Below are 19,792 nucleotides of genomic sequence, written 5' to 3'. Positions count from 1 at the left end.
TTTTTCTGCTAGCCTCCCTCAGAACATGCAAAAGCTTGCACACTTTTCAAACCAAAGAGTAGTGAGATCTACAGATCTGTGAGTGTATATCAAGACACAAAACCAGTGAAATCAAACAGTCTGATTAACACAAGCCAGATACATTTTTCTCATTATCACTCTTTTCACCTTCTGAAAGGAAGACGAATGAAGAGACACATGTACAGCATTACCTGGTTATAACTGTTAAGGTTCACAGACTCTTAAACTAATGTTTAATGTCCATTTCTTATGTTAACACTATTTATATAGAAAATGTTCATTGAAATACAAAGGAATGTAGTGTGGAACTTGTTAGGCAAATATTTTAAGGCAAACTCCTTTTTGTATTTTCTTTTTTTCTTTTTCTTTTCCTCCTTCACACAGGATAAGCAAGCATTTGAGGCCATAAGGACATTCTGTTCTTAGTTAAGTAATAATTTAGAAAGACAATATTTAATTACACAAAAAAGCCACACTGTAAAGCAGAACCTTATTTCAGGGACAGCTTCTAAAAAAATCCTCTCTCCCAAAACCTATTTTCAAATTTAATTATTTTCTTCCTTCTATTAAATAAACAGCTCCTGCAAAATTCTGGCAATTCAGTATGTATTATTTTACAGAATTAGTCTTCTGATTTGTATGTCTCTGGAATTCATGCAAGAGTAAGACCAAGTCTGAATGCTAACAAAGTATTCTTCTGCCTAATGAAATATTCATACTCATTTGTCATCAAGACTTTAATAAGGAGGTATACAGCCTTCTCACTTCTGTCAGTAAGGGACCGGCAAAAACCTTTCCTTCATTTAATTCTGAATGTCTCCTGAACCACTTCTTATAATTTCCTTTTCCTGTACAACACAAGAGATATTTAAAATTTACTTAGGAAGATGACTCCATATTTCAGATAGACAAATAAAGTTTATATACTTGCACCATCCAAAACTTACAGAACTTTTCACCATTAAAACTTCACACTACTACTATGCTTTCCACATCTCTCCAGACGTATCATTAAGATCAGAAAAATCAGATTAAATAAAGAAGGAAAGCTACACTACGGCATATGGAGGCAAATACAACAAAACTTTAAGACAGCTTTATCAAGAGCCATACCTTGAGGAAATGGCATCATTGCAACATTCTTGTCCACAGTACAGCCCTGAAGGCTAAAATGCTGTTTTCTCCATTTCAGTTCTTGTGGAACTAGTCAGATTGCAAAAGATGTGCCCCTGGACACAGACTTTTACATGTGGAAAAATCACCCTAATATAAGACAGGGGAAGTGGGGTGTGGATTCTTCACCACAACTGTTTGCAGAGAAAGCACATTATCTGATTTAACAAGTACACAAAATTGCATTCTTAGGTGTTCCTTATACATGTTTTATCCTCAGTCTTTCAGCCAGTCACAAAGAGCAATCACCTTCCAGCTCAGACAGTGGATGAATTTTCTATTCCAAAGGCCTTTCGGCAGATTGGTCAAAAGGTGTTTTCACAGCAGCCAGTTTGCTGCTATGAGGGAACATGAAACCAAGCACATTTTCTCAGGAGTGCTGCTGAATTCTGTGAAGTTCTCAGCTGAGCAACCTTAAGCCATTAGAAATCACCTTACTACAACCTTTTGCCCAGCTATTAAATCAGTTGGTTTCTCTGCATTACAGTATCTATTATTACAGTCAGTCACCATAGTCCTTCACTCTTGAAACTGGAAAGAGGCTGAACTATCACTAGTGAGAAGCAACTTAGCCTTACATGAATCACCCATGTATTCCTTTAGTTTACTGTTAGCTGACTTCTGTAGAGCCTCCAAACCTTCTGCCAGCATATAAATTGCTTCTGAAGCTGTGAAACAAACATCAGTAAGGGAGTTGCACTAACATCACTTTCCTACATATTAGCAGTTGTTAAGTCACATACTCTAACACCAGTCCTTCCTCTTCATTTGATGACAATTTGTACAGTTTTCAATAGAGCAAGCAGTTTAGTTTTATAATCATTTTTCACTAAGACAGTGTCTCACCACAAACCATTAGGCATCATATCAGCTTATAAGCAAATTCCTTACATTTTGGAATATTCAAAATTTTCATTACAAAATAATGTAAGATCAACAGCTGAAAAATATCCTTTTGATTAAACTCATGGGGAATTTTCCCCATAAACATAGCTGTAAATTATTTTTAACACTTTTCCAAACATACAAAAGATAAAGTGATTTTAAAATGCTCTTAACTTTTGAAGATATACTCTTTTTCCTTGAATTCATTTTTAATCACAGGAAACTTTTTGAATTATGTACTACATCTACCATATTTATCTCATAATCTCTCCTGCCTTGCCTCTCAGGACCATTAATTCAATGCTCCATCTGCTACAGTTGCTCATACCACAAGTGACATTTATGTTAGGTTTGTTTCCTCAGAAGAAAATGTATTAGAAAAGGTACTCTGACAGGTCTTTATATCCATTTCACAGGCTAAACACAAGTTATAAAGATCATCCATGTAACTACTGACAGAAATGATGAGAGAACAACTGGAGACAACAAGATGTGCACTGAACATGCCCTCTTCTTTCAAGTGAGCTGGAATTAATCACACCTATCTTTCATCCCTCCAGTAGGTTTAAAATACAGTGTAAAAAATATACCAGGAGACATGAAAACTGCCATCCCACTCTACACGTTGTACAACTCCTCCTGCTTTACGCACTCAGACTAAGTTAATTTCCCATGTATGCAGGAAAACTGCTATCAAAGGCAATATTGCATTCTTTCAATACCAGAAATAAGGCTTTAAATTTTTTTTTCTTTCAGAACAGATTTTATACCAAGTCTGTAGAGCAAATACAATGATGTATCAAATAGCTCAGTGACAAATTGTATGGACGTACTACAACATGACAGGATTGTCCCATGGCAGAGAGGAGGTCAGTTACATCCAGACTGCTCAGGAACATATTCAGAGATCAGAAACCTGAAGAACCCTGAAGAAGAACAGCTTCTGCTCTCCCTATAACTCCAGGTTTTAACGCTTTTTAAGATATTAAAAAGTATGCAGTAACTCAGGGAACTTTGCAACTTTCTCCTTTTTCTAAGTAAAAAACCTCACCTATATGGAATAACAGCTGTTAAAAATGGTTTTTAAAATAAATGCCTCAGTAAGATCACAGATTTTGCAAAATCTGCAGTGAGCTGATAAGCATTTGCAGGAAAATAATTTTCTACCACCAGCCAAAGTCTTGGTATGTTCAGGGGACTGACCTTCAGGCCGCCTTAATCCTACAGGCAACCTTTTCTCTGAAAAATCACTGCACCACACTAAGCTACTTCTCCATTTCCATTTTGTCTTGTTCATAGTAACTCTTACTTTGTATTAAAATTCTGTATATATTTTGTACATACTTACTAACAATAAAAAATGGAGAGAGAGAGGGAAAGAGAGAGATTTACTGAAAATACTTGTCCTGTCTGTCTTTCAGGCCCAAATTAACCACAGTTCATTTCCACCCTTCAGTTCATGCTAGGCTGGGTAACAGAGAATAGTAGAAGTAGGAAGACCATGGAAGAGATGAGAACTGTCAACAGCACTGATCATCAAAGACTAATAGAACAAATTATTCTTACAGCTGAACTACCATGAACCATTTCCCTCTTTCTGTCACATTTGCACTAAGGGTAGAATTAGCAGAACACACTGCTAGAAATCGGGAAACTTTCCACTTGGAAGAGTTCAGTAAATTCTGCTTGTGCAGGAAAGTATTTATGAAACAAAACTATGGATGGGATTTTTCTTTTTCCAAGAAGTAATCAAATGTAATTGAGATCCCCTTTGAGATCAGGACCACTCTTCTAGTCCTATACCTACCAAGGAAATCACAAAGAGCAGAGACAGCACTCTTTCAAACTGTTTTAAGCAGCCTTTTCTGTTGTTTCAGGTTTCAGTGCCAGGAAAAAGTGTTCCTTCTGGTTTTTTTATATTTTCTTTTACTATCCGCAAAAAATTGCCAGAGATGCCTCTACCTTCTTATACCTATTTTTACATACAACACATCATTTCCATACGAATCTCAAATCTCTATTTAGTGTCTGCCTTACAGCTGTACTTATTAAGCAGCCCATAGTAAAACAAGTGCCCTCTCCCTTTGCAGGACACCCACCCCCTCAGCCCCCCACTCTGGGATGTTATAAAGTCTTTACCAAAACATTTACAATATGCTACTTATTAATGACACAGAGTCCTCCTAAAAAACTGTTCTGCAAAAAACTTCTCTCTCTTGACAGCTACAGGTAGAAAATAGAACACCTGGAACAAGGAGACGCAGGACTATAGTTAAAAAGCTCTACTTGAGACCCGCACACCCGGGTCCAAATGTAAGAAAGACGAAAGACTGGGAAGGCAGCAAAGGTAGGGCACAACTGCTTATCTAGGAGTTCACTACAGCCTCCATCATAGAGCTGGAACTGTGTCAAGGACAGAGTAGAAGGTTTACTTGGTCCTATGACAATCTGATATACCTTGGGCTTAGGGCAGCCTTACCAGTAAAGGTATCATCACTACACTCCACAATATCCTCCATGTAGTCCCCAACATATTTGCATGTTTTCATGTCACAAAGCACTTTGGAGAAGAAGCTGTGGCATATACTACAAATCACTGTGAATTCCATAGATATATCTATCTTGCAAAAACAGCTTTGTCAAGGACACAGGCATCTGCTGGCTAACAGAAGTCAAATCTTTTATACACATGAATAACTGCATATCTCTGCAAAAATTGTGCTAATCTAACTATATTTTGTCTTGCAAGGGTGAAGATCACCTTAGCGCGGCAGTGCCAACTGTCTTGTCATTAGCTCCATTATCACAATGACTTAAAAAGAGCTATTCTTGTTACTATACACATATATAAGTATTCCATGCAAGAATTTTTGGGCTTTTTTAAAAAGAGCTAACACTTAATATGCAAATCCTCAGCTGGAAATTGTTACCTACAGCATTATTATTTTCAGGGAATTGATTTTTCTTTTTAAAATTTTTGATAATGAAATCCCCAGGTTTCATTTCACAATAGGTTGACACTGACAGTGCCATGATTCCTGATGAGAAAGAAAGCTACCATTTTATTTTTTTGGCAAAGAACCCAAGCAGAAAAAGGTATACCATGAGTCAATTCTTCAGACAGGAGTTATAATGAAAGCAGTACAGGCTGCACTCTTCACAATCCATCCTTTCTTATTGTATCAAGGTTGTAAAAGCTTACTCCTCCTCCAATACTCTAGGCACTGCCCTACATCATAACTATCAACACTACAAACTCGTAAGTCAAGACTAACAGCCTTTAAGGTACGGTTTATAACAATCACTCTTTTGAAGGAGGCCAACAGGTAAGGCCTGTAGAAACTAAGCACTGAATTTTCTTTCAGAGGTGAGACTAAAGAGTTACCTAAAAAATATACCTAAGAATTTCACCAGTCACAGACATTTGTATTTCATCATGCCACACACCTCTCAGTTCAAAAGTCTCTCACCAGCAAGCAGTTTTTGAACTGCAGTAGAAAGAGAAGGGGCTGAAAAAGCCCAAAATCACAAGGGCAGTTCTACCCTTAGGGAATTTTATGAATGGAATTACACCTCTAATGCAACCTATCAAGTATAGCTGCGCTGTTACAGAAACGTATGAAGGCCACATTGCAAAGCAACAACTGTCAGTAACTGTTACATTTAATTACATGCTCTCCGTAACTTTCACAGTGTTCTTGGCATTAAGACGAAATCAGGAATCAGCTATTTTGCCCGGCTGAATAGCTTAATTTCATTACATGAGAAAGAAAAAAATAAAAAGGTTAATAAATACAGCTCCAAGCAGAGGAGCAGTCCCCAGCTACCAGCTGACATCTGTAGAACAATTATGACACGTTAGCAGAATGAGACAAGGACTTGTCTATTTTGTGGAAGGGAGTCAAAACAACACATTTAGTTTTTCTCCAGGGTGTAAAAGATGACAACATTTAAAAACTCTTTCTTACCTAATCCAGTTTGCTTCAGGACTTGCTCTGTTCTCATCTGTTGCAACAAGAAACAGAAAAAGCAAAAGGTTGACAGTCTTCAAGACACTTGAGATCTTTGGCATTTTTCCAGCTATATCAAAGTAACAGGCTACCCAAGCTAACAGTTGTAACAAACCTGACTGCATTATAGTTCTATTCCAAAGCTGACTAACAACAAAAGAGAATAAGGTGAAAAACTACAGGTTGCATTCTTTACCTGACATAGCTCCTGTTAGCCATATGCTCAACTCAGCAAAAGGTACTGTCTCTCTGAGCAATAAACCTAGAATAGGAAAGCCTGAATTATTAACAGGAACATGAGGAGGCCTCAAAAGCACACGATGAATGAAACAAATACAAAGCTTACAGTCTGATTTAGTTTGTAAAGGCAACTTAGCTCACTTGATCTATTTTGAACACTAAATGGCATATGGAAAGAAACAGGATGATGCTTTATTGCAGTGCAGGGGAATGGTGAACAACGTCCCTTAAACTGTCTTCATACCAGTCTCTCACAATGTAGAATTTTACTAAACTGGAAAAAATCTGGTTTTTGTTATATGGTTATTGTATACATTCCCATTCCACTGGTCACCTCTATTTTCAGTCATTAACTGCTAATATGCTTCCAACACTCTTGTTTTAGCCTCCAGCTTTTTGTACCAAACATTGTAGATGTTTGCTCTTCAAGCAACTTACAACTGCACTGATACAGTCTCTAGGTTCATACTGTACTTCAGGTTTAAAACTGGATCATCCAATTAACTTTGAATATGGCATAGCACAGCAGGAATGAAAGCTATAGATACCTGGGTAAAGGCTGGAACTTCTTTTACATTACTTTGTGTCCTTTGATACTGCTGATAGCAACTAGAGTGTATCAACCAACAGAAGACACCTTGCCAGGACGAAAGGAGTTATTGACACCAATTTCTCCTCTCAAGAGAGAATTTTCTAGTTCCTCTGTATTCTGTTCTGCAGAACTCTTATTACTTTCAATGCCATGAAGCAGACACTAATGATTAGGACAGCATTCAGAAAATTATGTTATCTGTTCAGGCACTTCATACTCTTCTGTCTAGATGTTAGGCTCCTAATTCTAGGAGTGGGAGACACAAGACTCATCTTAAGCATTCAAATGTGAATATCCACATGGAAGTTGGACATTTAAACTTGACATTCACAACAATGAGAAAATAGGACCAGCATATGGAGTCTGGAAGGGAGCATCACTCAGGAAAAGTACATATCAGAAACTCTTTGTCTGCATGGTGCCTCTGGGAAACTGGGACCAAGAGATACACATTGCTTACTCAAATGCCTCCCCTTACTTGGAACTCACCTTTCTTTCTTATACCTTAATCTCAACACCCTCCATGTTTGACTCTCAGGCAGCCAAAAGTAAAGTGGCTGGTTCCCACCTTTAGACACAAAGGAAGATGGATACTTAGTTCCTGAATTACAAGGATTAATATTAGTTCCAAGTAAATACAAGGCAGGAAGTATGTATTTATTAACAGAGATACTATCTGCTTTACAGAGTTGACCTTGCTATTTAATACACTATTTTCAGTCATTGCACACAATGTGGCAATAGTAATTCAGTTCAGATTAAATATAAGCAAATTTTTTTTTTCTTCACCAAAATGCCCAGCTTAATATATTGTTTAAGCTCTCAGACATGAACACTGACCCCTCTGGAAACTATATCCCTTTCAAGTGTTTCAGGTTGCTTACTACAGAAATCTCCAGGGGTTACTGCAAGCATTGCTCTGTGAATTGGAGGGGTAAATGAATCCCTATTGTTTCTGATGCAGTAGCATGAGACTGAAGGAGATGAAATTTTCTTGTAAATTGTGGAAAGTGTGTGTAAAGTGAGAAAGGTCGAAGCAAAACCAAACAAAAAAGGTGTCCATGCATAGTATTAGACAAACAGCTGCCTGAATAGACTGATAGCAGTAATTATGCCATTATTTCAAGTAGGCTGAACATGTTCCACACTCTCCAGTGTACTGAATGCACCTCGCTCCACAGTCAGTATGCTACGATGCTTCAGAAGATTAATTAATTTTCCTGAATTTTCGTCTCTTTCCTAAGAAATACTGTAAAATCAGCTTAGTCCACTGTTTTCATACGTGTAGTTCTGCAAATGCCTCCTTTTTCGATACACAATATCAGTACTCCCTCTCCACACAGCAGGGTAGAGGCCATGTCTGAGGAAGAAACAACTAGATGAGGGGTGGAGAAAAAGAGGACCAGCTAGGAAGAAGCTACTGACATGACTTGTTCTTTACAAAGCAGCAGCAGCGAATAAAAAATGTGCTTCCTCCCCCCTCACCACAGGCCAATTCTCAGCTGTGTTCAGCAGAGCTTTTCCCCACTGTGCAGGACTCAGATGGAAAAGCTCAGCCTTATACTGTCAGACATTTATCCCAGAGCAGTGCCATTCTAGCTACAGCCATAAAGCTTTTCAGCTTTGGCAAAAGGAAAGCATGTATGGACTTATACAATGCATTATTCAGAGAAGTTCTCTTTCCCAGAGAGGGAAAAATTCCTTGCAGCTATTTTGCACAAATAGACAACAAAAGTTTCTCAAATTATTTTACAGATTTCTGATGTAGCACTGTGTGTCCTCACTATTTACGTCACATGCTCAACTCCCAAAACAAGAGCTGTGCAGAGACGTGAAAGGTGCACGAAAAGCAGAACAAGTTAGGAAGGAACTAGCAGGAGATTGATTTAATGCATTTTATTTATCCATCTCCATTTCTACCTGCAGAGCAGTCGCCCTACTGTCCACAAACAGAGGAATGAATGCTTCCCTCAGCTGCACGCTGTAACCCCCCAGGCGACATCACCCTCACTGTGCACTCTTCTGTCCTTCTAGATTCTCCTGCTGCAGCTCCCTTACCTTCTTCCTATCATCCCTCTCCATTTTAGAAGCTACATGGCTTTATCAAACAGCAGAGACATAATCCATCACAGCAAATGAGTCCTCAGGTTAGCACTATGAGGAATATGCCTCCATATTTTCACCTGTAATACAGGAGTCTTTACCAAAAATGTCACTTTGAACTTGTGTCCTGGATGATTGCCAGCCCCATTGCAGCTTGTTTATTCTGCTGCAGTACAGTTCAGTTTAAACTCATGAAAAGGAGTTAAACAGTTACAACAAAAGAAAAATTCCTACTGAATTACGTGCTGATTGTTCCTGCAGGTGCAGAGCGTTCCCAACTTCCCTATAGTAATCAAGCCCAAGACATCTTTCTGTTCCCTGGCTCTACGTTATTGAAGTTAAGCTGCATAGTAGATTGGAAAAAGTTTAGTGCTCACCTGTTCAGTTATGTTCAGGGTTTGTTATGAGGCTTTTTTCTCCCCTTCTCCTTTTCTGTTACTGATCCATAGGCCCTCTTCCCTTGTTATTTCCTTGGATCACGAGAAGTCACTTCTAGGGGGGGTAAGTTTGTAAGAACTAATGACAGAGAAGCTACAGGTACAGAATGTATCTCACTAAGTGTGCTCAGATGACAACTTAAAACTAGGGCTAGGTTAAAAAAAACCTAAACAACAAAAAACACCAACCAAACTTTTAAGCAGAACAAAAGCAAACCATTACGATAACTTTCAGGACTTCAAAGCCCCTTCCTGTACACAAATGTTCTTTGATTACGCTCACAGCACCGCACACGGTATTAGCACTTTATTCATTACTCCCCTCTTCTCCAGTCCCACAGTGGCCAGAAGGCTGGTAACGACAGTAACTTCTGTCTTTGTAACACAAGATGTTTCTATTCCCCAGACAAGCCTGCACTCAGGAGGCCCTTGTTAGTGAGCCTCTCCAGGCATTACCACAGCAAGAATCATTGTCTTTGTCCAATGAACTTTTTATCGTGAAAGCATTTGGCAAAAACACTGCAAAACCCGTCCTGGAAGCTCTTAAAGCACACAAATAGCCACTGCACTGCTCACTAAATCCCTCTTCTCTGTAGTCAGAAAGTCAGTAATAGAGATACAATATTTCTTCTAATCAAAGATTTTGGATGGTACTGGGTAATTCACTTACTGTGCACATACATCAACAGGGCAGCACATAATGCTGAGGAAGGAATCACCCAGTGGCCCTCTCTCCAGTGCACACAAACATAGGGCTGCAGATAATGTTCCTACAGCTTCCTAACCATGGAACACCGTGGAGCAGCACATATCAGCACAGAAGTTCATATTTTCCCTGTTTCTAAAACAATCCATTTGCACTTAAACTGACTTTCCATTTTTAAAAGGGTCAGAAATGGCTTTTAGAAAGCTATATTCACCTTGACTCCTAGCCAGATTATGATATGAAAATCTTAGCCCAAGGGAAAAATACCTCTGCTTGGTTCAAGCCACATTTTTATTGTTTGAATAAAACTTGGGTGAACTCTATTTTTATTTTTGTGCTACAATGTCAATAATTAACACCAACTTGGATTAACATTTGAAGGATTAAAGTATATAAGGCTGGATTATTAACTGCATTACAGTTTGAATTTGACATTAAGCTGGACTTCAATTTGGGAATATAAAAAGGGTCTTGAAAAAGGATTCTATGTATTTTCAGAACACATTCTATAAGACTCCACAGTAGGTTAAGATACAATTTACTGCTTTTTACAGAAAAAAAGCTCAGTAACTGCATCTAACTTGCTGACAGTGACCTCTATTATTATACTATGCATCATGCTAACTGAAATTTCTGTACAAGAACATAGTTTCCTACCTAATAACTTCACAAAACCTCAAAACACTGATCCTTGGTTTTCAGTGCAATGAAACTGAAATTCCAGAGTGCAGCTTTTAAAGTGGCAAGTGAAGTGAGAAAACCTAGCATTAAAAATGAAAACTAAAAACCATTTTGTATTCATAAAAATAAATGCACCACTTCAGAGAAATAAAGAGGAAGACATTTTAAGTTAGTCTTACCTCAATTTGCATGCAGCACTGTCTACAGATAACAGTACCTTTCCTTTCTTTTGCTAGTAACTGCATACGTGTATGTACCCAGGAGGAAGATTTGCTTGAAGGAATTTATGAAGTTTACCATAGTATTTGCAATGTATATTATGGTCCACTAGTTACTATAGGTCGCTTAAGGAAACACTATACACTAGAGCTAGATCTACTTAGGGAACTTACAGAAACTTTTCTTCAGTTATTCATGGCCTTGTCCCGATGGGCCTGAATTCCGTATCACGCCTACTTACTTCTTGCCTTGTAGTATCTTCTGCCATCTTTAATCATGGAGATTTTTTTCCTGAGCATTCCTTACCTATGATTTTGGAAAAACAGGTACAGCTGGTCGCCCCCTCGGAGGCGGGGTACCCGCACAGCCTCAGTAGCAGCGCTTCTACGGCGCTGCCACCCGTGCCCCCAGGCAGCCCAGGACCACCTCAGCGGCGCTCAGGCCACCTCCCTTCCCCGCCTAAGTCCGCGGGGCTGAGCGCAGACTTCGCTGGGGCCAAGACAAGCTCCCGGCGGCAGTGACAAGCCCTGCCAGCACCGACTCGCTAGAGAGGTGACAACCCCTGCCCGGCTCTAAGCGCCAGAGGACTGCAAGGCAAACGGCGAACGCCATTTCAAAGCCCTTCTCAGTTGAGGTGCGACCCCCACCCCAGCCGTCTGCGGGCGGCCCCGCAGGGCCGGAGACCTGGCGGGAGCTGGGCACACCTGAGAGACAGTGTTCTCCCTGTCTCTGCACGGCTGAGGAGCCGGGATTTGCCACTCGCCTGCTCGGACCGAGCGCTGAGGAGCCCCGCACTCGGCGGCAGCGGGGGCGGCGCTCGGCCCCGTGAGGCGGCGCGTGCCGGCCCCTCAGGGCGGGCGCGGTTCGGGGATTCCCGGCGAGGAGCCCGGGAGGAGGGCCGGAGGCTCTCGGGAAAAAGTCCATTGAACGCCGTGTAGGAAAGATAATGTTTAGTGAGCTTTTACAGAAATAAAACCGATGCGTAGAGGTGCACATCTAGCAGAATCGCTGGAACTAAACGCCTCAGTCCCCTTCTGTGCATTTAGTTAATTATGGAAAACAATGAATTGCGAGCGCAGCTCCGTCTGTGCTCTGAGACATGGGTCCTGGTGAAGGAAAGGATTTTATAAAGTATTTCTTCCCCTTTGACTGTGAGTGTGGGGGAGAGCTCCCGTCTTTGGGCTTCTCCTTTTGTACCTATTTGTCTTAATTGAGTTCTGTCATAACCGTTTTTCAGGTTGATTCAGGAGAAGAAATTCAGGTATTTATTTCTCTTAGACACTTCTGTTTGTTTACAAAAAGTCTTAGAAAAACGGGAGGTTGTTCTTTTGATCAATATGCCGATGCTTTTTCCAAGTGAACACATCACGGGGGCTCCCTCCCACTCAGTTTTCTGCACCACTTCTCTCTTTGCGTTTTGCCAGCCCATCGTGACCCCCTTTGGTTCTTCCTCCGCGGCTGTAACTGTACCTGCCTCATACAGTGTTACAAAGAGTGCTGTATTCATCAGCTTCAACAAGGGCTGACTCATTCCACAGTTCCAGTACCACTTCAAGCATGGTATTCATTCTCATGTGTATTTAACTGTAAGTAATCTTTATAATTTAAAAAAAAAAAAAAAAGTATGAGAGCTTTATAGCGTGTATCTTTTCGTATTTATATAAGATGCAAACTTTAAAGACCAAGGAGCAGTGGATTTCTCTACAACACTCCTTCAGCACTACCTTTACCAATTGCTGTACCAGTGTTAACAAGTTTCTAACTATCATCATTATGACCAAGGTAATTTTTTTTACCTTTGATTAGTGAATTCTGTGCTTTGTAATCTTACAGACACACTTTTTCCCCTGCCATCCACATTCTAGTAAATTATGTCAAGATAATCCTTTATCAAAACTAGCTGATGCCAACCTTGATTCAGATAGTCAGTAGAAAATGGAAATCCTAAGCATTTTCTCTGAGTTTAGCCCATCACAGCATTAAAATGAATTTGAGGTGATACAAGAGTCTCCAGAAGTTTTGCTGGGCAGTGCTCCATTTCACACTATTGTTTTGTTGAAATTTTGTACACTGTAGAATACAAAGTCTTCATCATAAGTCATTATTTTCTCTTTTTGTCAGCAACTGTAAAATCACAGAACCACCAAGTTGGAAGGGACCTGGCAGGATCATTGAGACGAACTCTTAAGTGAATGGCCCTGTTGTACACAGAATTATATAAACAGTGTGACAACAAATTGTAATATAGACAGCAAATAGTAATATTAGACACACATCTGACCATCAACAGGCTTGTCCAAGGTGGATCCAAATGTTTAATCCTACATGCCCTCAGTTTATGAAAGTTATATAACATACTTTAGAACATCAGTTCTGCATAAAGTTCTGAAATGTGAATATTCCTTACCATGTAAGAAGCACCAAGATTCAGCAAAATTAACATCTTCATGCAGTATTCTGCATGTATGCCTTGCATGTTCCTCATTATTCTCAAGAATTCTTTGATAATTAAATCTAGAAGTTCTAGATATTCCCACATTTCTCCCAGATTCTTATGTTAGTTTTTGAAACATAGGAATTTCCTCATTTATTGCTACGTAATTTTGGCTCATACAATCTAGACCTTTGTGAGTTCTGTTACAAAACTCATTTGTTTCTTAATTTTATTTCTCTTCCTGTACCTACTTTTGTTCTTATGCTGATGGTTTTTTAATCCCTTTTCACTAGATAACTTGCTGTCCAGCTAGAATCCAAACAATGTTTTCTGAACATTGCCAGCCTGTTGAACATACCTGTTTACAGTCAGGGTACAGTTGCAATGGGTAACTACACTGGGTTGGAGCTACACAGGTGGTATGCTTATATCCCACACTGGATTTCCAAACACACAGCAGTCTTCCATGATGAAGCAATTTTCAGTGCAGTGGTTTTGTAAGTATAACAACTTCACAACTCGTCAGTAGTCATCCATGTATCACCAAAATACCATAATGCAGAATTTGAAAAGGCAGCTAATTTATTGCAATTTAAGATTAAAAAACCCCAAAAAACTCCCCAAACCCAGCCCAATCCCCCTTTATCTTAATCCTAACTTCTGCATTTCAGCAGGAATAAATATTGGATCTCATAACCCTTTCATTTTTGTAATGCTATACAGGTTAATGTTAGTGTTTGCAGTAATGGGAAGACTTGTCCATCCTAAACTCCAGTTTACAGGAATGTTGCTTATTCTGAAGCCAGACAGAAACAAGCCATATTAAAGCACAGCTGTTACTTTTTGTTGTCGCTTGCAAATCTCAGGTAGAAAAAGAATAGCTCTTAATTGTTGTAGTACTTCTGATTACAAGTGCAATAATGATAGACTTGTTATACAATGGCTGCACTAATGCAAGCCATTCCTAGCCTTGCTTTAGACTGCATTAGAAAATTAAATAATTCATCATTGATATGGTCATGGCTGGATGCCAGCTATTGTTAAATGAAATGTTATAAAATGCTATACCCTCAAGAATTGAATGGAAACAAAATATTTCATAGGCAGTAATCTACAGAATTTAACTGATGAGGTTGTCCAAAGTGTAGTCCACAGAAGCTTTCAGTTGCTATATGTTAACTAGAGTTTTTTTGGCAATCTGTTAATGTTTAAATTGTCATACAACACTGACTTGTAAAATAACATGTAACCAACAAATTATAAATGGAAACATATCATTATAATGGAACCTACTCCTTCTGTAAGTAAAAGGTTGAGATGCATTGTCTTACTCTGATTTATAATCTTAAAATCTCGTTATCTAAATGGATATGCACAACCATTATTCACTACAGTAAATCCCTTTTTAAGTTAGGAGGACTTCTTGCTTTTTAAATACCTGTTCATCTCTGTGTACACTTTTCTTTGCCCAGAGATGGACTTGTGATTACAAAGAGAATGCATGATTGCATTAAGCTACACACATCATAAACACTGGTGAATCAGAATTGAATGTAATAATAGTAAACAGGTTTGCTGGAAGGGGAAAAACAGTGGTTAAGACTTTAAGGACACTGCTGAAATGCATACTGCTTTCATGAAAATCTTAAGGCAGTTTTGAATTTTGGGTATGCAGATACAGCACTGTGAAGTCTTAAGTATCCAAGTTACTGTGTATTATGTTTTATTGTCTTGTCCTACCAAGTCACACAGGTGCTGCTCTAGTTTTCCTTTTTTAGCTTTTAAATAAATGCAAATGCACTTTGTTTAAGGGTTGCTACCATTTTGAAAAAAACAAACTGTGCAAGAGGTTTGGTAGCCAAGATCTTGTGGCAGTTATGTTTTTAAACTGACATCTGAAATGGCAGTATCTGCATTTAATGTGTCTGTGCATACTTGCATACAAAGATTGTTGCTCCAGCTGAGACATCTAGTTTTCTTCTTTTGAACTAGTAGAAGAAAAATCCTGAATAGGAAACTACTGCATTACCTGAATACTGAGGACAGAAAGGGCAAAGCAACTGAGTTTTACTGCATGGATCAAAGCAAAAAACAGCAAAGGAGACTGAAAAGGAGAAAACCTCCATTCAAAAATTCTTCAGTAGTGAAGGAAATTACATACCAGCAATGTTAATGTAAGAGTGGATTCCACTGTCTCTGAAATCAATGGAAGTAGTGAGAAAAACTTTAGAGCTTTATGCATGTATTTGAAGATGATTTAAAGAAACCAACAGCTGCAGAGTATTCAGCTAAGGACTACAGAAGTGCAGCAAAACTACGTAGGTAGCAGCACAGCATTAAAGAGTAATTACACCTGCATCAGGAAAAAGCAGAAAAGCAGGTCAATAATATAACAATTCTAGCCAAGACTGAAGTGCAAGGTACATAACCATAGTCAAGCCCTTACAAATCATAAGCACAAACTGCAGACCTCAGGCAGACACGTGGAAACAGAAGCGGGGAGGAGATGGAATGCCTGGTGTAGGGATAGCACTGAAATGTAAATAGCACTGCTGAACTACAGTGAGTTGGAATTATACTGGATTCATTTCTGACTCTGAACTCCAGAGGAAGGTGACTTAAAGGACTTTTTTAAAAGCCAACAACAAAAATATACATAGAAGAGCCCACACACTGTATACTCTAGATACCAATTAGCCACAGAGTCTAGCTGGCAATGTGTACCACAGTTAGTGGTACCTACTCTGTTCTGTAACCTAAGTCCCATTACCCAAATACTATAAAACACTCTTTATTCTGCAAGCTGGAGTGTGATGCTCCCAAGAGTAATCCTTACTCTTGCTTTGTGAAGCCTTCGTCACAGAGGCAGCAGTAGTGTAACTGGGAGTGCCATTACAACATCTCATAGCTAATTATTATTTTAAAATTATTATCACAGAATATCCTGACTTGCAAGGGACCCACAAAGATCTCAGAGTCCAACTCTTATCTCTGCATGGACCATCCCCAAGAGTCACACCATGTGCCTGTTATGTTTAAATCTATGCATTTACCCTTAGTGGATGAACATCTGAGCTACTGAGTGTCCTGTATCACTCAATGCTACCTATGAGCACATAGGACATTAATAATAAAGTTTGGAAGATGAACTTATCCAAAGTGCCTTCTCCTTACATCTTCCCACAGGCAACATTTTATCCCTCTATAGTACAGAAAATTAAAAGCTGCAGAGGAAAGAGTAAAATGAGATGGTATTTCACATTAAGAATATCTTATGCAAATTCCCAATTAAGATGTACACAATAGCAGTGCTGGGTAAGACGTATCTACAGTTCTTTATTTGCTGTTTTTCTTCTTCCAGCTAGTGAGTTCCCTTAGTATTCAAAATCCATCTTTGCTGCCTCACACTTACTAAGGCAAATCACTTGAATGGGCTGAGCTTTCTTCTATTTATTGTTGCTAGGGAACCACCTTGGTATTCACACACATAACATGTATTTTGACATATGTTTCGGAGGATGAGATGCAACACAGCTCTGCAATATACAGTGAAAAATGTACTCCAGCGTTCTTAGAAACATTCTCCCACAGAAGAGCAGTGTTACTGTAGTACCTTAGCTTCAGATTGCTCTGGATTTCTTACTTGTTTAGACAGATTGGAATTGTAAAATTACATGCAGTAATCTGATTAATAGCCCCTAATTTTGCCCAGGATTAAAACAGAAAGAACACCAGTCTGTGAAATAAGTGCTGCTAAAATAGCATCCTTCTAATTTATTTTTTTTAAATACTCTCGTGTAAGGGAAATGTTCTGTAAGAAGTCTTAGTTATGTAACTATTTTAGTTATGTAACTAAAAATCCAGTCCACGTAGGGAGAGAGTGGAAGTATGAACCTTTTCTGAATAGCCAGGTATCTGAAGGTTATTTCAATTACATTAGTCACCTGCTGGAAAGTATCAGTCCTACAAATACTGCACTAAGTATTGAAAGGCAATAAGCTTCTTTAACTCTCAGAAAGTATTTCTTGAGATAGCAGCTTCTGGCTGGACAAAAAAGATGACATAGAGATATTGAAGAGGTATTATTTTGTCCAGTCATGTCTGAGTATGGGAAACAATCCCATTTTAATTTCCTGTTTTGATTACTACCAGCATATCTGTGTGAGGAGGGACAATTGAGGTTGAAGGAAGCAAAGTTTGAAAAAATGCAAAAAGCATGAAAATGAAACATGAAAGGGCCATATCTCACTTAAGTCCTGTGTGCATATATATATTTACTGATGATGGAAGATCATACTACCTGGACTTGCTCCAATACCAGTTGATCTAACATTATAGAGCAGCACTTATTTACTTAGTGATGTAAACAGGAGGTGTTCCCTGTCTTAAAGGAGCTTACAAGTTGAGAAAAAACAAGCAGGATAAAGGAGACTGCTAGAGAACCTAAATGAAACAATACTTAACAGTCCCTTCAGCTGCCCTGAAGATCTTAGTTTAACAAAACCTTCATGTCTATATTTTATATGATGTGTATGTTTACACCAGCATTGTCACCAAGTACCTTGTTGCAGAGCTGAGATTAAAACACCAGCTCCATACTAAACTCTCTTGAGAACAATGGGAAATTGTTCTCAGTTTCTTTTAGGGCCTGTGGAGATACCTGGGAAAAATGCAAAGTTAGTTTTAAATTTTCAAAGCTGATGTGTAACAAACCTAAAATGACCAGCACCATAGAGCAAGAAAGCACCCAGAGTCTCTAGAAACTAATTTTCAAGCTGCACTCCCCTGACTATCTCTGCATTAATTACCCTGAGAAAATGCTATCTTATTCACAAAGTATTGCTGTACAGTTGCAGAGGCTCTCCAGCTGGTTTAGGCTTCTTTTGTTGTGCAATACTACACAAACAAAGCAGTTGCATATACAACATGGAGACAACAAAGGCACAAAAGAAAGGAGAGCTCCAGTTCTTCAAAGAAACAGAAGGAAAGTAACACTTTTCACAGCAAACTATTAGTGGCTTCAATAGCCACGTGCAAAGGATATTCCTTGACACCTGAAAGAGAGACAAAGGCTCATTATCTACTTTAGGTATTTGCCAGAATTATAAGTAATCCCTGAGAACATGTTGTTCTGGTTTGTCAAGTGCTTCAGTACACAGTTGTGTTCTACATTAAAATGTGACACATACACATCTGGTCACCAGATTTAAGGCCAAAATGTAGGGACAGTAAATACTTCAACTATTTTTTTTCAGTATTGGGCATGAAGAATACTTGCTTTTCTCCAGCTTTAAGCTCTGAAGATTATCTTGCTTTGTTTTGTTGTAACATTAAAAAAAATAATCCAACCATGAGGAATAAACCCAGTGTAATTGTTTTCAATCAAAATTATTAGAAAATTTAGTAGTAATGAGTCAAAGGTAACCTATAATGGGAAATGTATTAGACACTGCAGTAGGAGAAGAGGCAGGGTAAGTCACAAGGCTGAACTCACAGCAGTTGGGACTCTTCTGAGTGTAAGAGAATTTGCAGGGAAACTACTGCCCATGTGAGAAAACATGCAAGTATGGACTTAGGGCACTGTGCCCTACCAAAAGGAGGCATTCATCAGCCCAGCAGTACAGATCTCACTGACTGCAGTGAGCAACCTCACTCAAACGAAAACAAACTCAACACAGATTGTCACCCAGAGCCAGCCTCCTCTGATTACGTGCACTTCCTTATATCCTGTGGTTGATAATTAAGAGCTGTGAACCTCCACACACTGGCTCAGGTCATTCCTGTGGGTTTCTTTGCAAACAGCATAGTTTCATTCTCATCTATGCTAACAGTCAGACAGGCTCCATTCATCACTGCCCCCACCTCTGAGAAAAGAAAGTGTAAAGCAGGACTGCAGAATCTGGGTTAGATGAAAATTACACTGAAATCGTATCAAGATCACCACAAAACTCAAGTCTCCTCTGGCAGCTGTGCACACACCATGAACTGATCTCACGGGATTCTGAAGTAAAGAATAACATTTGTTGGATACTGTAGGAAAAAATCCTGTTTTTAAAGGAAAAATGTAATTTCCTTGTGAAATACCGTGAGTTATAGAAGATTCCTATTGCAGGGGTGATGAAAATATTCATTAAAAATTTCAGGCCACCACTGAAAAAGGAAAGATGCTGTTATCCAAAGGTCAAGGTCAAAAGAAGACTGTTCCACCTAATCTCTCAAAGGTCAAAAGAAAAAACTTAGTACATAAATATTACATTCATCAAATTGAAGTAATAGTTATTCCAGAAACAG

At 38.9% G+C, this 19,792-nt stretch overlaps 1 protein-coding gene across 21 annotated transcripts in view; it reads right to left on the bottom strand.

The window, feature by feature from the left end:
* MYO3B (myosin IIIB) overlaps positions 1 to 11,866 on the bottom strand; it is a 248,769-nt gene extending 236,903 nt beyond the window's left edge. For 15 of the 21 annotated variants that reach the window (XR_002047282.3, XM_019290511.3, XM_039554756.1 and 12 more), the window contains exons 1-6: positions 11,772 to 11,866; positions 11,241 to 11,373; positions 9,402 to 9,516; positions 7,411 to 7,489; positions 6,286 to 6,351; positions 6,048 to 6,084 (exon numbers count right to left, since the gene is read on the bottom strand). Coding sequence is in view for 18 of the 21 variants with exons in the window: in XM_019290511.3 (XP_019146056.1) it covers positions 6,048 to 6,084; positions 6,286 to 6,292 (44 nt within the window). In the remaining 3 variants the exon portion in view is untranslated. The other 6 variants (XM_039554749.1, XM_039554762.1, XM_039554752.1 and 3 more) reach the window with 4 other exon arrangements.
* Positions 11,867 to 19,792: the final 7,926 nt, after the last annotated feature.

This window comes from Corvus cornix, chromosome 7, assembly GCF_000738735.6.
Source record: "Corvus cornix cornix isolate S_Up_H32 chromosome 7, ASM73873v5, whole genome shotgun sequence".
NCBI lineage: Eukaryota > Metazoa > Chordata > Aves > Passeriformes > Corvidae > Corvus > Corvus cornix.
This window is presented reverse-complemented; position numbering and strand designations above follow the sequence as displayed.